The following is a 14,616-nucleotide window of genomic DNA, read 5'->3' as shown; positions in this document are numbered from 1 at the left end:
CTTGAATAGAATGTCAAGTGATTTTTGTCGACTTAATTTTCGCTTAAAACTCAATCTATATATTAATACGTGAAGCAAAAACTTTGTATCCCTTTTTACGAAAATCGCACGGACGGAGGAGTATGAAATTTTGCACACTTATAGAGAATATAGGGAAGAAGTGCACAATGCTAATATTTTTTAAAAATAATGCATAAAAGATACATGAAATCAATAAAGAAAACATTACACACACTACATACCATGTATTTGAAGCACACACGCATGCACACTATTTATTGTCAAACTTTTGTTCTTGACGTCTGTTGTCAAATTGAGATTAAGTATTGTTTGTCTTTGTTAATATTTTTATAGTGTAGTCTTGGCGAAATTTGTGATTATAAAAGTATAAAATACAATCATAATAGTGTGCAAACTTACAATTCCAATTAATTATAGTCGAATTTCGACTACTGCGAGAGATTATTTATTAATCTTTGAAGGTCATCTTTGACACGTTCAGGCAAATCGAGCTAACAGGCAGCTAAAATATAAAAAAAAATTAATTATGTTTTCATGCTAATTTTGAGTCTGGTATTTAAATTGGCTTGTTCATCAAGAGCAATTTAAAATTAAAAATAAATTGTGATGGTACATATTTCAATGCAAAAAAAATAAATTTTTCTTATTTTAATTTTAAAACAGGATTTATTGGATTCGATATAAATTGTCGAATTCAAAATTTCAAATGATTCTATTCTTATTACCAAATTCAATGTTCAAGTCACGAAAACTATTATAAGTTGAACCTGGTAGGCGTTAGCTTGCGATGTGGTTATTGTTTATTTATTAAGCCCCTAAATTAATAATTTATTATCTTTATTATTAACCATCGCATCTCGGTTTGAATAGAAACTACTTTTTAGATTTCAACATTTGCCGCGCTTTAATAAATAATGTTTTAAATAAATTATACTAAAAGTACTATACTGTTGGATAAAATGGAGTATTTCAAATTATTAGTTTACTTTCAGTCACTACAAACATCACTACAAAAGGCTTGTAAGGTCTCTCTGTCAATTAGCATCGGCTTAGAGAATATTATTATGTGTCGGGTTACAAAAATGAAATTTGTTACTTTTCTTATGATAACGATTTGGGCCCGCGTGGTGCTCACAAAGGATGCGAACTTGGTGGATTTTCTTAAAACTTACGTGGATAATGAGAGAAAACCTACAATGGTTGTGTTGACGGGCCTTTGTTGGAAAAAAGGTAGGTTTTTACAAAATTTATCAAATGAAGTAAGTGTTCTAGCAGGTTTATGACTATATTATTACAATAATTATGAATTTCTTGCTCACTGTGCCTATCCAAACGGCTTGCCTTAAGCCACTGTCATCAAATATATCTCTTTATAAAATTAAAAGAACAAATTAACACAGCCTTAACATAGGTAGTTATATAGTATCAGTATAAGTCTGAGAATTACACAAGACAATAGAAAAAACATCAAAAATTACTTTTCTACAAATTAATAATATACAATTTATGTGTGTTATCTATGGGTATATCTTTATTGCTCGTAGATCCAAGTACTATTGTCATTTAACCTCCTTTGCTTCCCTGGGCACTAGTGTTGATTGGTATGACCTGTGAGTCTCCAATTTTTGTCTAGCCAATTTTTCTAATTTTTTTTATTGCTTAGCTGGATGGACGAGCTCACAGCCCACCTGGTGTTAAGTGGTTACTGGAGCCCATAGACATCTACAACGTAAATGCGCCACCCACCTTGAGATATACGTTCTAAGCTCTCAGTACAATTACAACGGCTGCCCCACCCTTCAAACCGAAACGCATTACTGCCTCACGGCAGAAATAGGCGGGCTGGTGGTACCTACCCGTGCGGACTCACAAGAGGTCCTACCACAAGTAATAAAATAAAGAAATTCACAGTGATGCAGCCGATCAAATAAAGATCCATCAACGATAATAAAATGATATGTTTCTATGAATATATGTATTCTATTGTTTTAGACAGAGTGCGTAATCTAGTAGCTGATCTGTCAAAGCTTGGAATTAGGACATCGAAGCCTCCGTCTATAGATATACAATCCAAATACCACGTCGTCATGCACAATACATTGTTCCTGAACGATTTGCATTGTCCCGAAACGGCAGAGGTCATTGAAACTGTAAGGATTACACATATTTAATCGAATCAAACTAGTAATTTTAATTAGACACGTTGATCGTCTATACATATATATAAAAATGAATTGCTGTTCGTTAGTCTCGCTAAAACTCGAGAACGGCTGGACCGATTTGACTAATTTTGGTCTTGAATTATTTGTGGAAGTCCAGAGAAGGTTTAAAAGGTAGATAAATATGAAAATGCTCGGAATTAAATAAAAATAATAATTTCGTTTTTCCTTTGGTGTCCCCCCCGCCTATTTCTACTGTGAAGCAGTAGGTGGTAATGCATTTCGGTTTGAAGGGTGGGGCAGCCGTTGTAGCTATACTGAGACTAACTTATATCTCAAGGCGGGTGGCGCATTTACGTTGTAGATGTCTATGGGCTCCGGTAACCGCTTAACACCAGGTGGGCTGTAAGCTCGTCCACCCAACTAAGCAATAAAAAAAAAACTTTGAATATTGTGTTTGTTTATAGTCCTATAATGGTTTCATTATTTTTTTAAATTTCATTGCAGGCTATTCTACATAATCTATTTCGGTATCCTCTACGGTGGCTTTTGCTGAAAAACATGTCCGAAAACTCTTCTGTCATACTTGAAGACATACCCGCGTTTGCAGACAGCGATTTAGTCTTAGCAGAAATAACAGAAGAATTAATTTTACTTACTGAATGTAAGATTATAATTCTGAATCATTAAGCAATTAATATTTAAAAAAAAACATACAAATGCACACCTAATAAATTGTTAAATACAAAATAGGGCTTTTTATGGCAAGGAGTTTGAAACAAAAGAAATTATTGTAAACTAATATATCTAATATAACACATGTCTGTAAACATCGCCATCTGTTTACTGTACTGCTTACATTAAATAAATGTAATGTAAATACATAGATAATACACATAAACTAGTTAAGTAAATAGTCGGTATTAAAACTTACCTACTCATCAATATTTATTATCTGTAATATTGTAATATTTATTGAGGCGATTCCTGGGTTGATAGCGAATGGATAATTTTTAGGCACGACGTATTATTAAACTACATTAAGATTTACAGACGACACTCTACTTGCTCGTAGACAAAGTTCTATAAAATGTTTTTAAACTTGGACTATGCACTTATCAAATTGTTAAAGTGCGAATAGTAAGGGGTCATATATAAATTACGTGACACGTTGATGAGAGGGCTTATAAAAATGTGACAACCTGTGACAAGAACGGGGGGAGGGGTTCAAAAGTCCTAAAATTCGTGGGACGTAATTTATGGATGGCCCATAAAAAACGAGGGAATTATTCAGTATATCTCATATATATAGGTCGAATATCTATATTATAAATTATTAATCTAAGATCAAAATATATTTAACATAAATATCACGTTCAGATTTTGACATTACAGCGGTTCCGGTAAGTTTGTACAATATTAAATTGTCGAATACCAAATATCTTAATCAACCGTTACCACGAAAACTGTATAGTAATGAAAAAATTGGAAAATAAGATAATGGCAATAAATAAACACTAGATTAAACCTTAAAATTGTTGCATTAAACACTTCATTTGCCCTTGAATAAGTGGATTGTGATGCGTACACCGATAGATTAATTGCTACTCCACTCCTCGCATTAATGCCTCACAGGATATCTCAAGCCATGACATATCTATAGCGATAAAGTCAGTGAGTAAACCTAACAATTAGGAAATGTTTTAGTGCACAAACCGAATGAGAACGGCGCGTTGATATCAAAAGATAAAGGTTACTACAACGGAACTATGGTAGACGTTAGACCGCATCGAGAACTCTTCAAACGGCGCAGAGACGTGATGGGTCGTCCATTGACAATGGCGAATGTTATACAAGACAGCAACAACACTCGTTATCATCTGCCTAGGGAGGATGCCTTGTAAGATCGAAAACCTTTTTTTTTAATTATCCTACCTAAGGCAATTTCAGCGTAGCCTCAACTAATAGGTGAGCTCACGGAGCTCAAGCCTAACGACATTGCTAACACGAACCCTAGTAAAAGCAGTGCTTCGCAGAATCTACCACAGGATCGGAAACGCAACCCACGGAGAAGATCCGGCGAGAAACTCAGTGGACTGTGTCTGTAGGTTAATTTACTCGCCGAGCCCTTCGTCGCAAGCGACGGGTTCGACGAGAACGATGACCGGTGCTTGAGGTACCTAAAAGCACTGTTAGTGGATAGGGAGGATCCGAAATGATGTGTTTTGGGTGACGTCGACTGTTTACTATTCGGTCCGCAGGATCAGATGTAGTTACCGCCGCCCACCTCATTAGAGGGTTCTCGTGTCGTGCCGCTTTCTCGAAATGGCGCACTGATGCCAACTGTAGATACTTACTGATGGACTCCACGTCCACATTTTGGATGAACCATGGGGCTCCGGCGGCTATACTGCAAGGTCGAAAACTCAATTTTTGCTACAGTCCCTTCGACTTTGACATACTGGTCTTATAGGCCATAATCTAATCTGTTTTATTTGCCTACCTACTGCAAGTAACCTCCAGGCCTACCTACTGTAAAAAACCTCAAGGGGTTATACTAGCTTCACCGAATCTGTAGGCGAACCTCATGGGGCTCAGCCTTGGAACCTTTGCTAACATTTGCCGTAGCAAGAGCAGTGCTTCGCTGAGTCTACCACCGGATTGGAATCGCGCTAATCTGTCCTATAAGCTTCTTTAAAGGCACAATCATGAACTTACCTTTTTCAATATTTCATAAAGGGAACTCCAGTACGACGTTATTCCTAAAATCTGCTGGATGACCGCGAAGCTAGCGTTCCAAATGTTAAATGCCACTCCTCGGTACACCTTCAGCTATCGTTGGGGGTATAAAGTGAACGGGCAATGGTCGGGGATGATCAACGATTTGCACACCAGTAAAGCCGATTTGGGTAAGACTTAATTAGTTTTATTGACTGACTCATGATGATTCGATCGATACGACAGTTAATTATTTACCTCGATCGCACTTAAGACGAATTACGAAGTATACAGCATTCTTTTAATTAGTTCATAAATTGGCGTTAAATCAAAAAAGAAATTAATTTAAACAAAGCTTAATCCGATACATCACACCTTCAGAATTGAAGTAACTTAATCAAAGATTCTTATTTTTTGGTAAATAACAAAAAAATGATTGAACAATTATCGTTTTTTAGTTTTTCAATTATAATACATACGTACTATAAGTTGAGCGCTTGGTTTAAAAGAGACGGAAAGATAATGTTTGTCCTTTACATTAAAACAGACTGTTTAATTTTATAAACTGATAGAATAAAATGCTTATATTTCGTTCGAAGTGTAAAACTCATCTATACTAATATATAAAACTGCAATGGTTTTTACGGATGTTCCGTTATAACTACTGAACCGTGCATCCGATTGACTTGAAACTTGGTATCCATGTAGAAAATACATGTACTTAATAGATAGGCTAATATTTATTGTAGTTTAGTGTAGTAGTAACGGCGGGGCCGTTAATAATGAGAATCTTTGTGGAGGGTGAGAAATAATAATGTTAATTTTAAATTCCCAGCGAACCGGACGGGTACAGCTAGTTTTTTTATTTATAATTTTAATTAAGCCACTTCTATTCTAAAGCTGCTATATATTTACAGGTACAAACTGCGTTGTTTCCGACGTCGAGCGTCTTTCAGTGGTCACGTACACAGATATGTTGGCTCCGTTTCGAGTTAGATTCGTTTTCAGACAGCCTCCCTTGCCGTCGGTCGCCAATATATTCTATTTGCCCTTTACCGGGCGCGTGTGGGCAGCTGTAGCTGTGTGCGCGATGGTTTACACCGCAGCTATATACTGGGCGAGTAAATGGGAGTTTAATTTAGAGAAGGTGGGTGCTTTTTTTATTACTTAGATGGGTGGATGAGCTCACAGCCCACCTGGTGTTAAGTGGTTACTGGAGCCCATAGACGTCTACAACGTAAATGCGCCACCCACCTTGAGATATAAGTTCTAAGGTCTCAAGTATAGTCACGACGCACACTGTATTATTATCGAGATCTAGCAGAACTTAATTAAAAAATAATACTCTCTAAATATTCCTAAAACTCCCTTTATTACACAGGTGTATAACTAAATAACCGATATTAAATAAAATTAATAAGTGTGTAACACCATACAACACAGGGGAAGTCTCGAAACATAGCTTATGCGTAATAGCACGAGTGTATTGTTTAGTTTTGCTTTATTGCAGAATGCGAACAGGTCTGTTCTTGTCGTTTAAAGTGCTATAATTGGTCATTTTTATCATTTGTTATATCATCGAGGATACGTTAAGGTAAGTTTGAATCTTATAATATTGAAATGTTATTAATTAATAACGTTTTTGCTGTAGTCCTTGAAAAAAAATTTTTTTTTGTGTTAGTGTTGACTTTTAAAAATGTATGCAAGTGTATACACCGGGAAATCACTGTTATAGCATTCTACGGTTAATGTTCTTTGAAATTTAGTTGGAATCCCTTGCTCCTATTTGCCCCGCTCATACATTTTTTTTTTGTTTTCAGCGCAATGAAAAGGCGAGATATTTTTAATATATGATTTCCAAGTAATAAAAAAAGGTCAAAATAACCTTATGATTGAAAAAATACTACAATACTAGCTGACCCGGCAAACATTGTTTTGCCATATATAAGATTTCTAGGGAATTTCTAGTGTACAAAAAAAACCTAACTTATTGTAAGTGTGTAAGGATGTGGTAAATGAGTGAAAGAGGTATGTAGTGCTGTGAACGATGAGGGAATATATAATAAAAATAACAAAACCTCATTCAACCACATAATACCTCATTATAAGAAAAAAAAAATTTTTAGGGGTGGACAACCCTAATCACTTAGGGGGATGAAAAATAGATAGTAGCCGATTCTCAGGCTTACTGAATATGCATAAAAATTTTCATGAGAATCGGTCAAGCGGTTTCGGAGGAGTATGGGAACGAACATTGTGACACGAGAATTTTATATATTAGAAGATTATGACATAGAGAACTGTAGAAACCCTCCAAGATCACTTCAAATGTTAATAAGTAGTCTTACAACAAAAATACAATCTAAATGGGAGAAATGTAAGCGAAAATAACAGGGATCAATCTGAATTTAATCAAACATTTCTGTTATCTTGGAGGCACAAGACATATGCCGAAGAGACAAGAAAACTTTATTTAGTACATTATTCCTGGTACTACATGCCTTCTAGTATACACAAAATCCTCTCACACTCAAAAGAAGTAATTGAGACATGCGTTTTACCTTTGGACCAATTAACAGAAGAAGCTCAAGAAGCGAACAATAAGGAATATAGGAGGAATCGCGAGTATTTCAGCAGGAAAACAAGCAGAATTAACACCAATCGAGACGTACTTATCCAATTCCTGATAGGTTCAGATCCACTGCTATCTTCCAAATCAACAGTGCAAAATAGAACATGGGAGAAGAAACTTACTCGACGAAGGAAGATGGGTAGAAGGTTATGCGAATTTTTTTTAGTCTTTAGAATATATTTAGGGGTGTAAAATATATTTCTTGTGTATTTAGAACAAAGTTGCAGTATTAAAAATAATATTTTTAAAGAAAATAAAGAAATAATTGATTTTTATTAGTAATTAATGTTATTTATTTATTTAGAAATACGAAATAACATCTAATATTAACATTTTATGACACGTAAAATTAAAAAAAGATAAATTCACGCAAGATTGAATTAAGTTCTGCTAGATCTCGATAATAATACAGTGTGCGACGGCTGCCCCACCCTTCAAACCGAAACGCATTACTGCTTCACAGCAGAAATGGGCAGGGCGGTGGTACCTACCCGCGCGGACTCACAAGAGATCCTACCGCCAGTAGAATTAGTAATTACCGTTAGTGCCCGTTTTTTAATGTTTTCGATAGCGTAAAAGTTAAATCAACTTTTAATGGAGTTTTAAATTAATATATTATTTGATAATAATTTAACATTGACCTCTCACTATTTTCGTGACAGAGAAGTGCGTCTCAGTTCGACGGTACTGTGGGTGATGCGATGTTGCTTACGATGAGTGCACTAAGTCAACAGGGATGCTTTATAGAACCTAAAAGAGCTCCAGGTTAGTATTAGAAAGAGAGAGAGAGAAGAAAGAAGATACAGAGAGAGTGCGAGATAGAGACGCATCTATTGATCAGCGTGATGCTGGAACCACACTGCGTTATGCGCTATTCGTTATGTGACTACGCCGTATTTACCAAAATAGTCATGCGCGCAAACAACAAACATGCCATCCACACTTCGAATTTGTACACTGAATTATGCTAAACTAGAGGTCCCGCAGTAGTCGAAATTCGACTATAATTAATTGGAATTGTAAGTCTGTACACTATTATGATTGTATTTTATACTTCTAAAATCACAAATTTCGCCAAGACTACATTATAATTTTTTTTAACAAATACAAACAACATTTAATCTATTCTCAATTTGACCACAGACGTCAAGAACAAAAGTTTGACAATAAATAATATGCATGCGTGTGTGCGTCAAATACATGGTATGTAGTGTGTGTAACGTTTTCTTTATTGATTTAATGTATCTTTTAAGCATTATTTTAAAAAAATATTAGCATTGTGCACTTCTTCTCTATATTTTCTATAAGTGTGGAAAATTTCATACTCCTCCGTCCGCGCAATTTTCGTAAAAAGGGATACAAAGTTTTTCCTTCACGTATTAATATATAGATAAGGCAAATATGTGTGTTGTTTGCGTGGAGTGATGGACGTGATGAGAGTTGCCGCAATTTATTATTTCCTAAATGCTTGTTACTAGTACTTGCTCTACAAGTACAAAGTTACTAAAAGACCGAAAAGAAAACGCTGGTGGATGATTACAAGTCATAAGACACGTCGATACACGACCGCCGCAAGCGAGCGAATGACTCACCGAAGTGTGGGCAGTCGATGCGCATATATCGCCATAATCGTGTCCTTTGAAGTGTGTCAAAAAACCGACAAGTCGACGGATACGCGTATTTGCTATTCGTCCTTATGTGTTATGCGTACGAATAAAGCGAATATACTCTCCACACTTCGCGCGTGAATAGGATAACTAGCCCGGATAACGAATAGCGCAGTGTGGTTCCGGCATAAAAAAGCAAAAACCTCCTTTTTTAGGTCGCATAATGCTATTTGTACTATTCACGGCGTTAATGGCGTTGTACGCTGCGTACTCTGCTAACATCGTGGTGTTGCTGCAGGCGCCTTCCAATTCCATTACGAGCCTTGCGCAGCTGGCCGCATCCAAGGTCACGTTGGCTGCCAACGATGTGGACTACAACCATTTTGTGTTTAGCGTAACGTTTTTTGTCATTATGTTACCTATAAACAATAATTGAGTCGACTATTATCAAAGCCGGCAATCTGACTTTTGGACAATTATTGGTAAATCAGAAAAACGAATTATTGACTTTGTATTCCATTGGCAGTCACAAAACTCTTCGGAACGACATCTTAGATAAATAACAGGTTAACTATTAACCTTTATTTAATGCAGGTTTTGAACCGTATTCTTTGAAGGAGACGATTATATTCAAATTAATTTGTATTGACATATCAATAATTTTTTTTTGTCCAAATGCACAGATTGCCACCTTTGATAATAGACGACTCAATTGCAGTCTGCACTACTAATAGTTTATAATAATACCTTATACGGCTGCCATACTCTTCAAATCGGAACGCATTACTGCTTCACGGCATAAAATAGGCAGGGCGGTGGTACCTACCCGTGCGGACTCACAAGAGGTCCTACCACCAGTACCTAATTACGCAAATAATAATTTTGATTTTTGCTTTGATTGTTATTACTTTTGGCTTTGATTTTTATTACACGACGTTATTCCTTCACCCTGGAAGTCAATCGTGAACAATTACATTAAGTATTAGTCTGCACTGAAGCAGTAATGGGTTTCGATGAAGAGTATTTGTTAATTCCATAATCATCAGTGTTTTTAGGTACCTCAAGCACCGATCGCCGTTCTCGTCGAACCCGTCGCTTGTGACTAAGGGCTCAGCGAGTAAATTAACCCACAGACACAGCCCACTGAGTTTCTCGCCGGATCTTCTCAGTGGGTCGCGTTTCCGATCTGGTAGTAGATACGGCGAAGCACTGCTCTTGCTAGGGCTAGTGTTAGCAACGTCCACAGGTTAGAGCCGTCTGGTATAGTGGTAAGTGACATGGTCACTACACAAGCGGATCGCGGGTTCGAATCCCGCCAAGGAAAGATATTTGTATGATAAATATAAAATGTATTTTCCAGGGTTATGGATGTATATTAAATATATGTATGTGTATAATAAAAATCTTACATTTATATCCGTTATCTGGTATTTGTAGTTCAAGTTCTTTAGGAACTTAGCACGGGACCAGTTAACGTGGAGTGATCGTTAGTAAATATATATTTATTAAAAAAAAAAAAAGAAAAAAAAGAGCCCGGTGACCTTACCTACTCGTTCGGTGAATCTAGTATGACCCCTCGAGGTCACTAGAATAGGAAAAAAAACCTTCACAAATACTTGCTTCGGTTCTCTGGCGTGTTTACTGTTTCTACCCAACTATAAGTTTTTAGAAATGATCTGTGCAATCATAAATGGGTACACTGATTAATATTCTTACTCACGATGTTAGAATGACTTAAAAGGTTAATTGGATTTCATAGACTTTATAGATCATAAAACGTAACGCTAAGTTATAGGTGGTTTCGATAATATAAGTACGGCGTGTTCATAACCTGTGGACATATTTTTGAATGATAAGAAAAAAGTAGCTAGATACTCCTTTTAAAAAAAAAAAAGAACAACTAAGTATCGAAAGAAAATAGTTTACTGGTGGTAGGGCATTTTGTGAGTATGCACGGGTAGGTAGCAGTAATGCGTTTCGGTTTGAAGGGTGGGGCAGTTGTTGTACTGTAAAAAATACTGTGAGTGGCCGCATTTACGTTGCAGATGTCTAAGGGCTCCGGTAACCACTAAACACCAGGTTGGCCATGAGCTCGTCGGCCCATCTAAAAACAACACAAAAAAATACCTACCTATCTTTAACTTTTAATTTGTCGATGTCGCGTTGAGTTCAGCTTAGACGCATAACTTTTATCCCACAGTTGAAAATTCGGTGTGTCTGAGTTAACTGTTATTGCATAGCATGACTTCCTTTGCTGTTATATGAAAAATAAACTTCCTTTCAGCTATACAAGGATCCGGTGCGAGTGATGATACACAAACGCATCGACCCGGAGACCGGAAACGGTCAGTTCTACAGTCTCGAAGACGGAGTGGATATGATTAGACAGGTAGTATGAGTCGATATGAGTACAAAATGCACGTTATACAACCGAATCACGTTCGGAAATTGGTCGTTTTATCCCGCTGAGTTTCTCGCCTGATCTTGTTAGTGGGTCGCGATTCGGATCCGGTGGTAAATTTTAATAAATAATGAAGCTTTATTTCTTGTATCCGTTGTCAGAATTAATCATTCGTGCATCTCATACGAAGAATTAGAGGTTGCAACGAAGCGTGTTTTTACAACTACTTGTACTTAGTGATTGGTAATCTGTGAGCGATATTGCTATTACACCTCTCGGATGCTCGTGAATCTCAATAGGTCGTCGGTCCACCTTTTCTCGTCGAACCCGTCGCCTGTGCCGAAGGGTGTAGCGAGTAAACTAACCCATAGACACAGCCCAGAGTTTCTCGTCGTATCTTCTCAGTGGGTCGCGATTCAGATCCGGTGGTAAATTCAGCGAAGCATTACTAATGCTAAGGCAGTTGTTAACAAATTCTCTCAGTTGAGCCCGTGAGCTCACCTATCCGTCCGCGAGAAGCTAGAATAACTCCTTAGGGCTACCAGCGAATAGATAGGGAAGAAGCCACATTCATTCTTGAAACTAATTTTTCGGTAGGCAGCAGCTTGGCTCTGCCCCTGGCATTGCTGAAGTCCATGGGCGACGGTAACCACTCACCCAGGTGGGCCGTATGCTCTCATCTGCCTATTTATTTATTTCATTTACTTCAGATTTTGCATCCATATTACATTCATTAATATTTCATATAGTATACCAGAATTAAATAAAAATAATAACCACAATCTCGGAATAAAATAAAAGCAATAATAATAATAAAAAACAAAAAATCAAATAATAATAATCAGAATAATAAAACAAAAACTCAAAATTAAATAAGGGCAATAAAAAATAAATAAAAAATTTCAATTTGCTATCCAACCCTACGAACTCTAGGTAGGGCGTTTACTTGAAGGCGAATTTACAAGAGACATGATACAAGAGATGCTGTAAGATTATTCTTCGCCGTTCTCATTTTTAAGGGTTTCTTCGCGTTCCACTCGATCGTGGAGCCGGTGTACCGACGCATCGAAGAAACGTTTCTGGAGACAGAGAAATGCGACCTCACAGAGGTTGACTTCCTGAGCAGTTTCGATCCCTTCGTTCCAGTTAAGAAAGACTCTCCTTATCTAGAACTACTGAGAGTCGTGTGAGTGATCGTTGTTTTTTTTTTATTGCTTAGATGAGTGGACGAGCTCACAGCCCACCTGATGTTAAGTGCTTACTGGAGCTCATAGACACCTACAACGTAAATGCGCCACGCACCTTGAGATATAAGTTCTAAGGTCTCAGTATAGTCACAACAGCTGCCCCACCCTTCAAACCGAAATGCATTACTGCTTCACGGCTGAAATAGGCAGTATCTTTATTAAGTGTCTTATTGAGGAGTTGGATATCATAGTTACCGAAGAACGTAATATCTCGACATCTGTGTTAGCTAAATGTCAATTTGATTCAATTAGCATTCAAACGGCAGCGCTGTGATGCGGTAACCACTCACCATCAGGTAGCAAAAGCAATCGTCTGCCTAATAAGGACAATAAAGAAATCATTCAAACCGGAAACTATGGAAACTTTACGGCAGTAATAAAGTCTGTCCTAATCTACCTAAGCCTACTTGTTCCACACTATCGAAATATTATAGGTACTATCATAAAACATCCTAAATTATTGATTTAATATCATGGAAGACGGATGTTTAAACTTGGCATCCCTACGTATCCAAACGTGTCTGTAAGGGGTTACCGAAGCGCATAGATATCACCGCCACCACCCAATTTGAATAATGGGATCTAAATTTCAGTTGTATAGTATAAACTTGCGTCTTGTTCGTCCACACGGATAGGTACAACCACCCCGCCTATTTTTGCCGCGAAGCAGGAATGCGTTACGTTGCGTTACAGTTTGAAGGTTGGGGCAGCTGTTATACTCTAAAATGTGACCTTAGAACTATATCTCAAGGTAGGTGGCGACATTTACGTTGTATATGTCTATGGGCTCTGTTAACCACATCAAACCAGGTGGGCCGTGAGCTCGTCAGCTAAGCAATGAAAAGAAAAAAAAAGAAAATTCGTTGTAGCTTCAAACAAATCCGCGAGTCTGGTATCCAGTCGGCACTGAACAGGAGGTACCAAGTGCCGAAGCCTCGTTGCTCTAACAAAGTGGCGGCCTTCAGCAGCGTCGGCATCGTCGACTTGAGACCTGTTCTTATAATGATGATCTACGGAATAATATCGTCCTGTTTGATACTCATTATGGAGATGTTGGTGTTTAAAATGTAAGTACTTGTGTGTATTGACATTTGACCCGCTGAGTTTCTGGCCGGATCTTCTTAGTGGGTTGCGTTTCCGACCCGGTGGTAGATTCTGCGAAGCACTGCTCTCGCTAGAGCTAGATTAGCAAATTCTACCAGATTGAACCCGTGAGCTCAACTACCTGCCAGCAAGAAGCTGGAGTGGTACCTTAGACTACCAGCGAATAGGTAGAAAAATAAAGTACGGTTGGCGCGAGTCTGAAGAAAATCAATATTTAAATGAGTGAAATTACGATTAAATAATTGTTTACGCAAAGCAATAATTCATTATCTATATATTAATACGTGAAGCAAAAACTTTGTATCCCTTTTTAAGAAAATTGCGCGGACGGAGGAGTATGAAATTTTCCACACTTATAGAGAATATAGAGAAGAAGTGCACAATGCTAATATTTTTTTAAAATAATGCATAATAGATACATTAAATCAATAAAGAAAACATTACACACACTACATACCATGTATTTGACGCACACACGCATGCATACTATTTATTGTCAAACTTTTGTTCTTGACGTCTGTTGTCAAATTGAGAATACATTAAATATTTTTTGTCTTGGTTAATATTTTTTAGTGTAGTCTTGGCGAAATTTGTGATTTTAGAAGTATAAAATACAATCATAATAGTGTAAAAACTTACAATTCCAATTAATTATAGTCGAATTTCGACTACTGCGGGACATCTAGTCCTGATTAAAACAAGAACAAAAAAGTAGTAGTGTCGATTT

General features: G+C 37.1%; 1 protein-coding gene across 1 annotated transcript; it reads left to right on the top strand.

Moving 5' to 3' along the window:
- The first annotated feature begins 792 nt into the window (after nt 1-792).
- Nucleotides 793-13,856, top strand: LOC110386463 (glutamate receptor ionotropic, delta-1). Its single transcript, XM_021352787.3, has 11 exons — nt 793-1,251; nt 2,014-2,171; nt 2,688-2,844; nt 3,888-4,080; nt 4,920-5,089; nt 5,816-6,045; nt 8,193-8,295; nt 9,353-9,531; nt 11,422-11,526; nt 12,558-12,724; nt 13,655-13,856. The coding sequence occupies exons 1-11, from the start codon at nt 981-983 to the stop codon at nt 13,854-13,856; spliced, it is 1,935 nt and encodes a 644-aa protein (XP_021208462.1). The 5' UTR covers nt 793-980.
- Nucleotides 13,857-14,616: the final 760 nt, after the last annotated feature.

The sequence above is a fragment of the Bombyx mori genome, chromosome 19 (genome assembly GCF_030269925.1).
Source record: "Bombyx mori chromosome 19, ASM3026992v2".
Lineage (NCBI taxonomy): Eukaryota > Metazoa > Arthropoda > Insecta > Lepidoptera > Bombycidae > Bombyx > Bombyx mori.
This window is presented reverse-complemented; position numbering and strand designations above follow the sequence as displayed.

Excerpts from the sequence above, each read along its gene's own strand:
- LOC110386463 (XM_021352787.3), top strand. The coding sequence starts at position 981 with ATGGAGTATTTCAAATTATTAGTTTACTTTCAGTCACTACAAACATCA. Across the intron at positions 8,296-9,352 it reads AGAACCTAAAAGAGCTCCAG|GTCGCATAATGCTATTTGTA; the intron begins GTTAGTATTAGA and ends CTCCTTTTTTAG. Across the intron at positions 11,527-12,557 it reads GAGTGGATATGATTAGACAG|GGTTTCTTCGCGTTCCACTC; the intron begins GTAGTATGAGTC and ends CTCATTTTTAAG.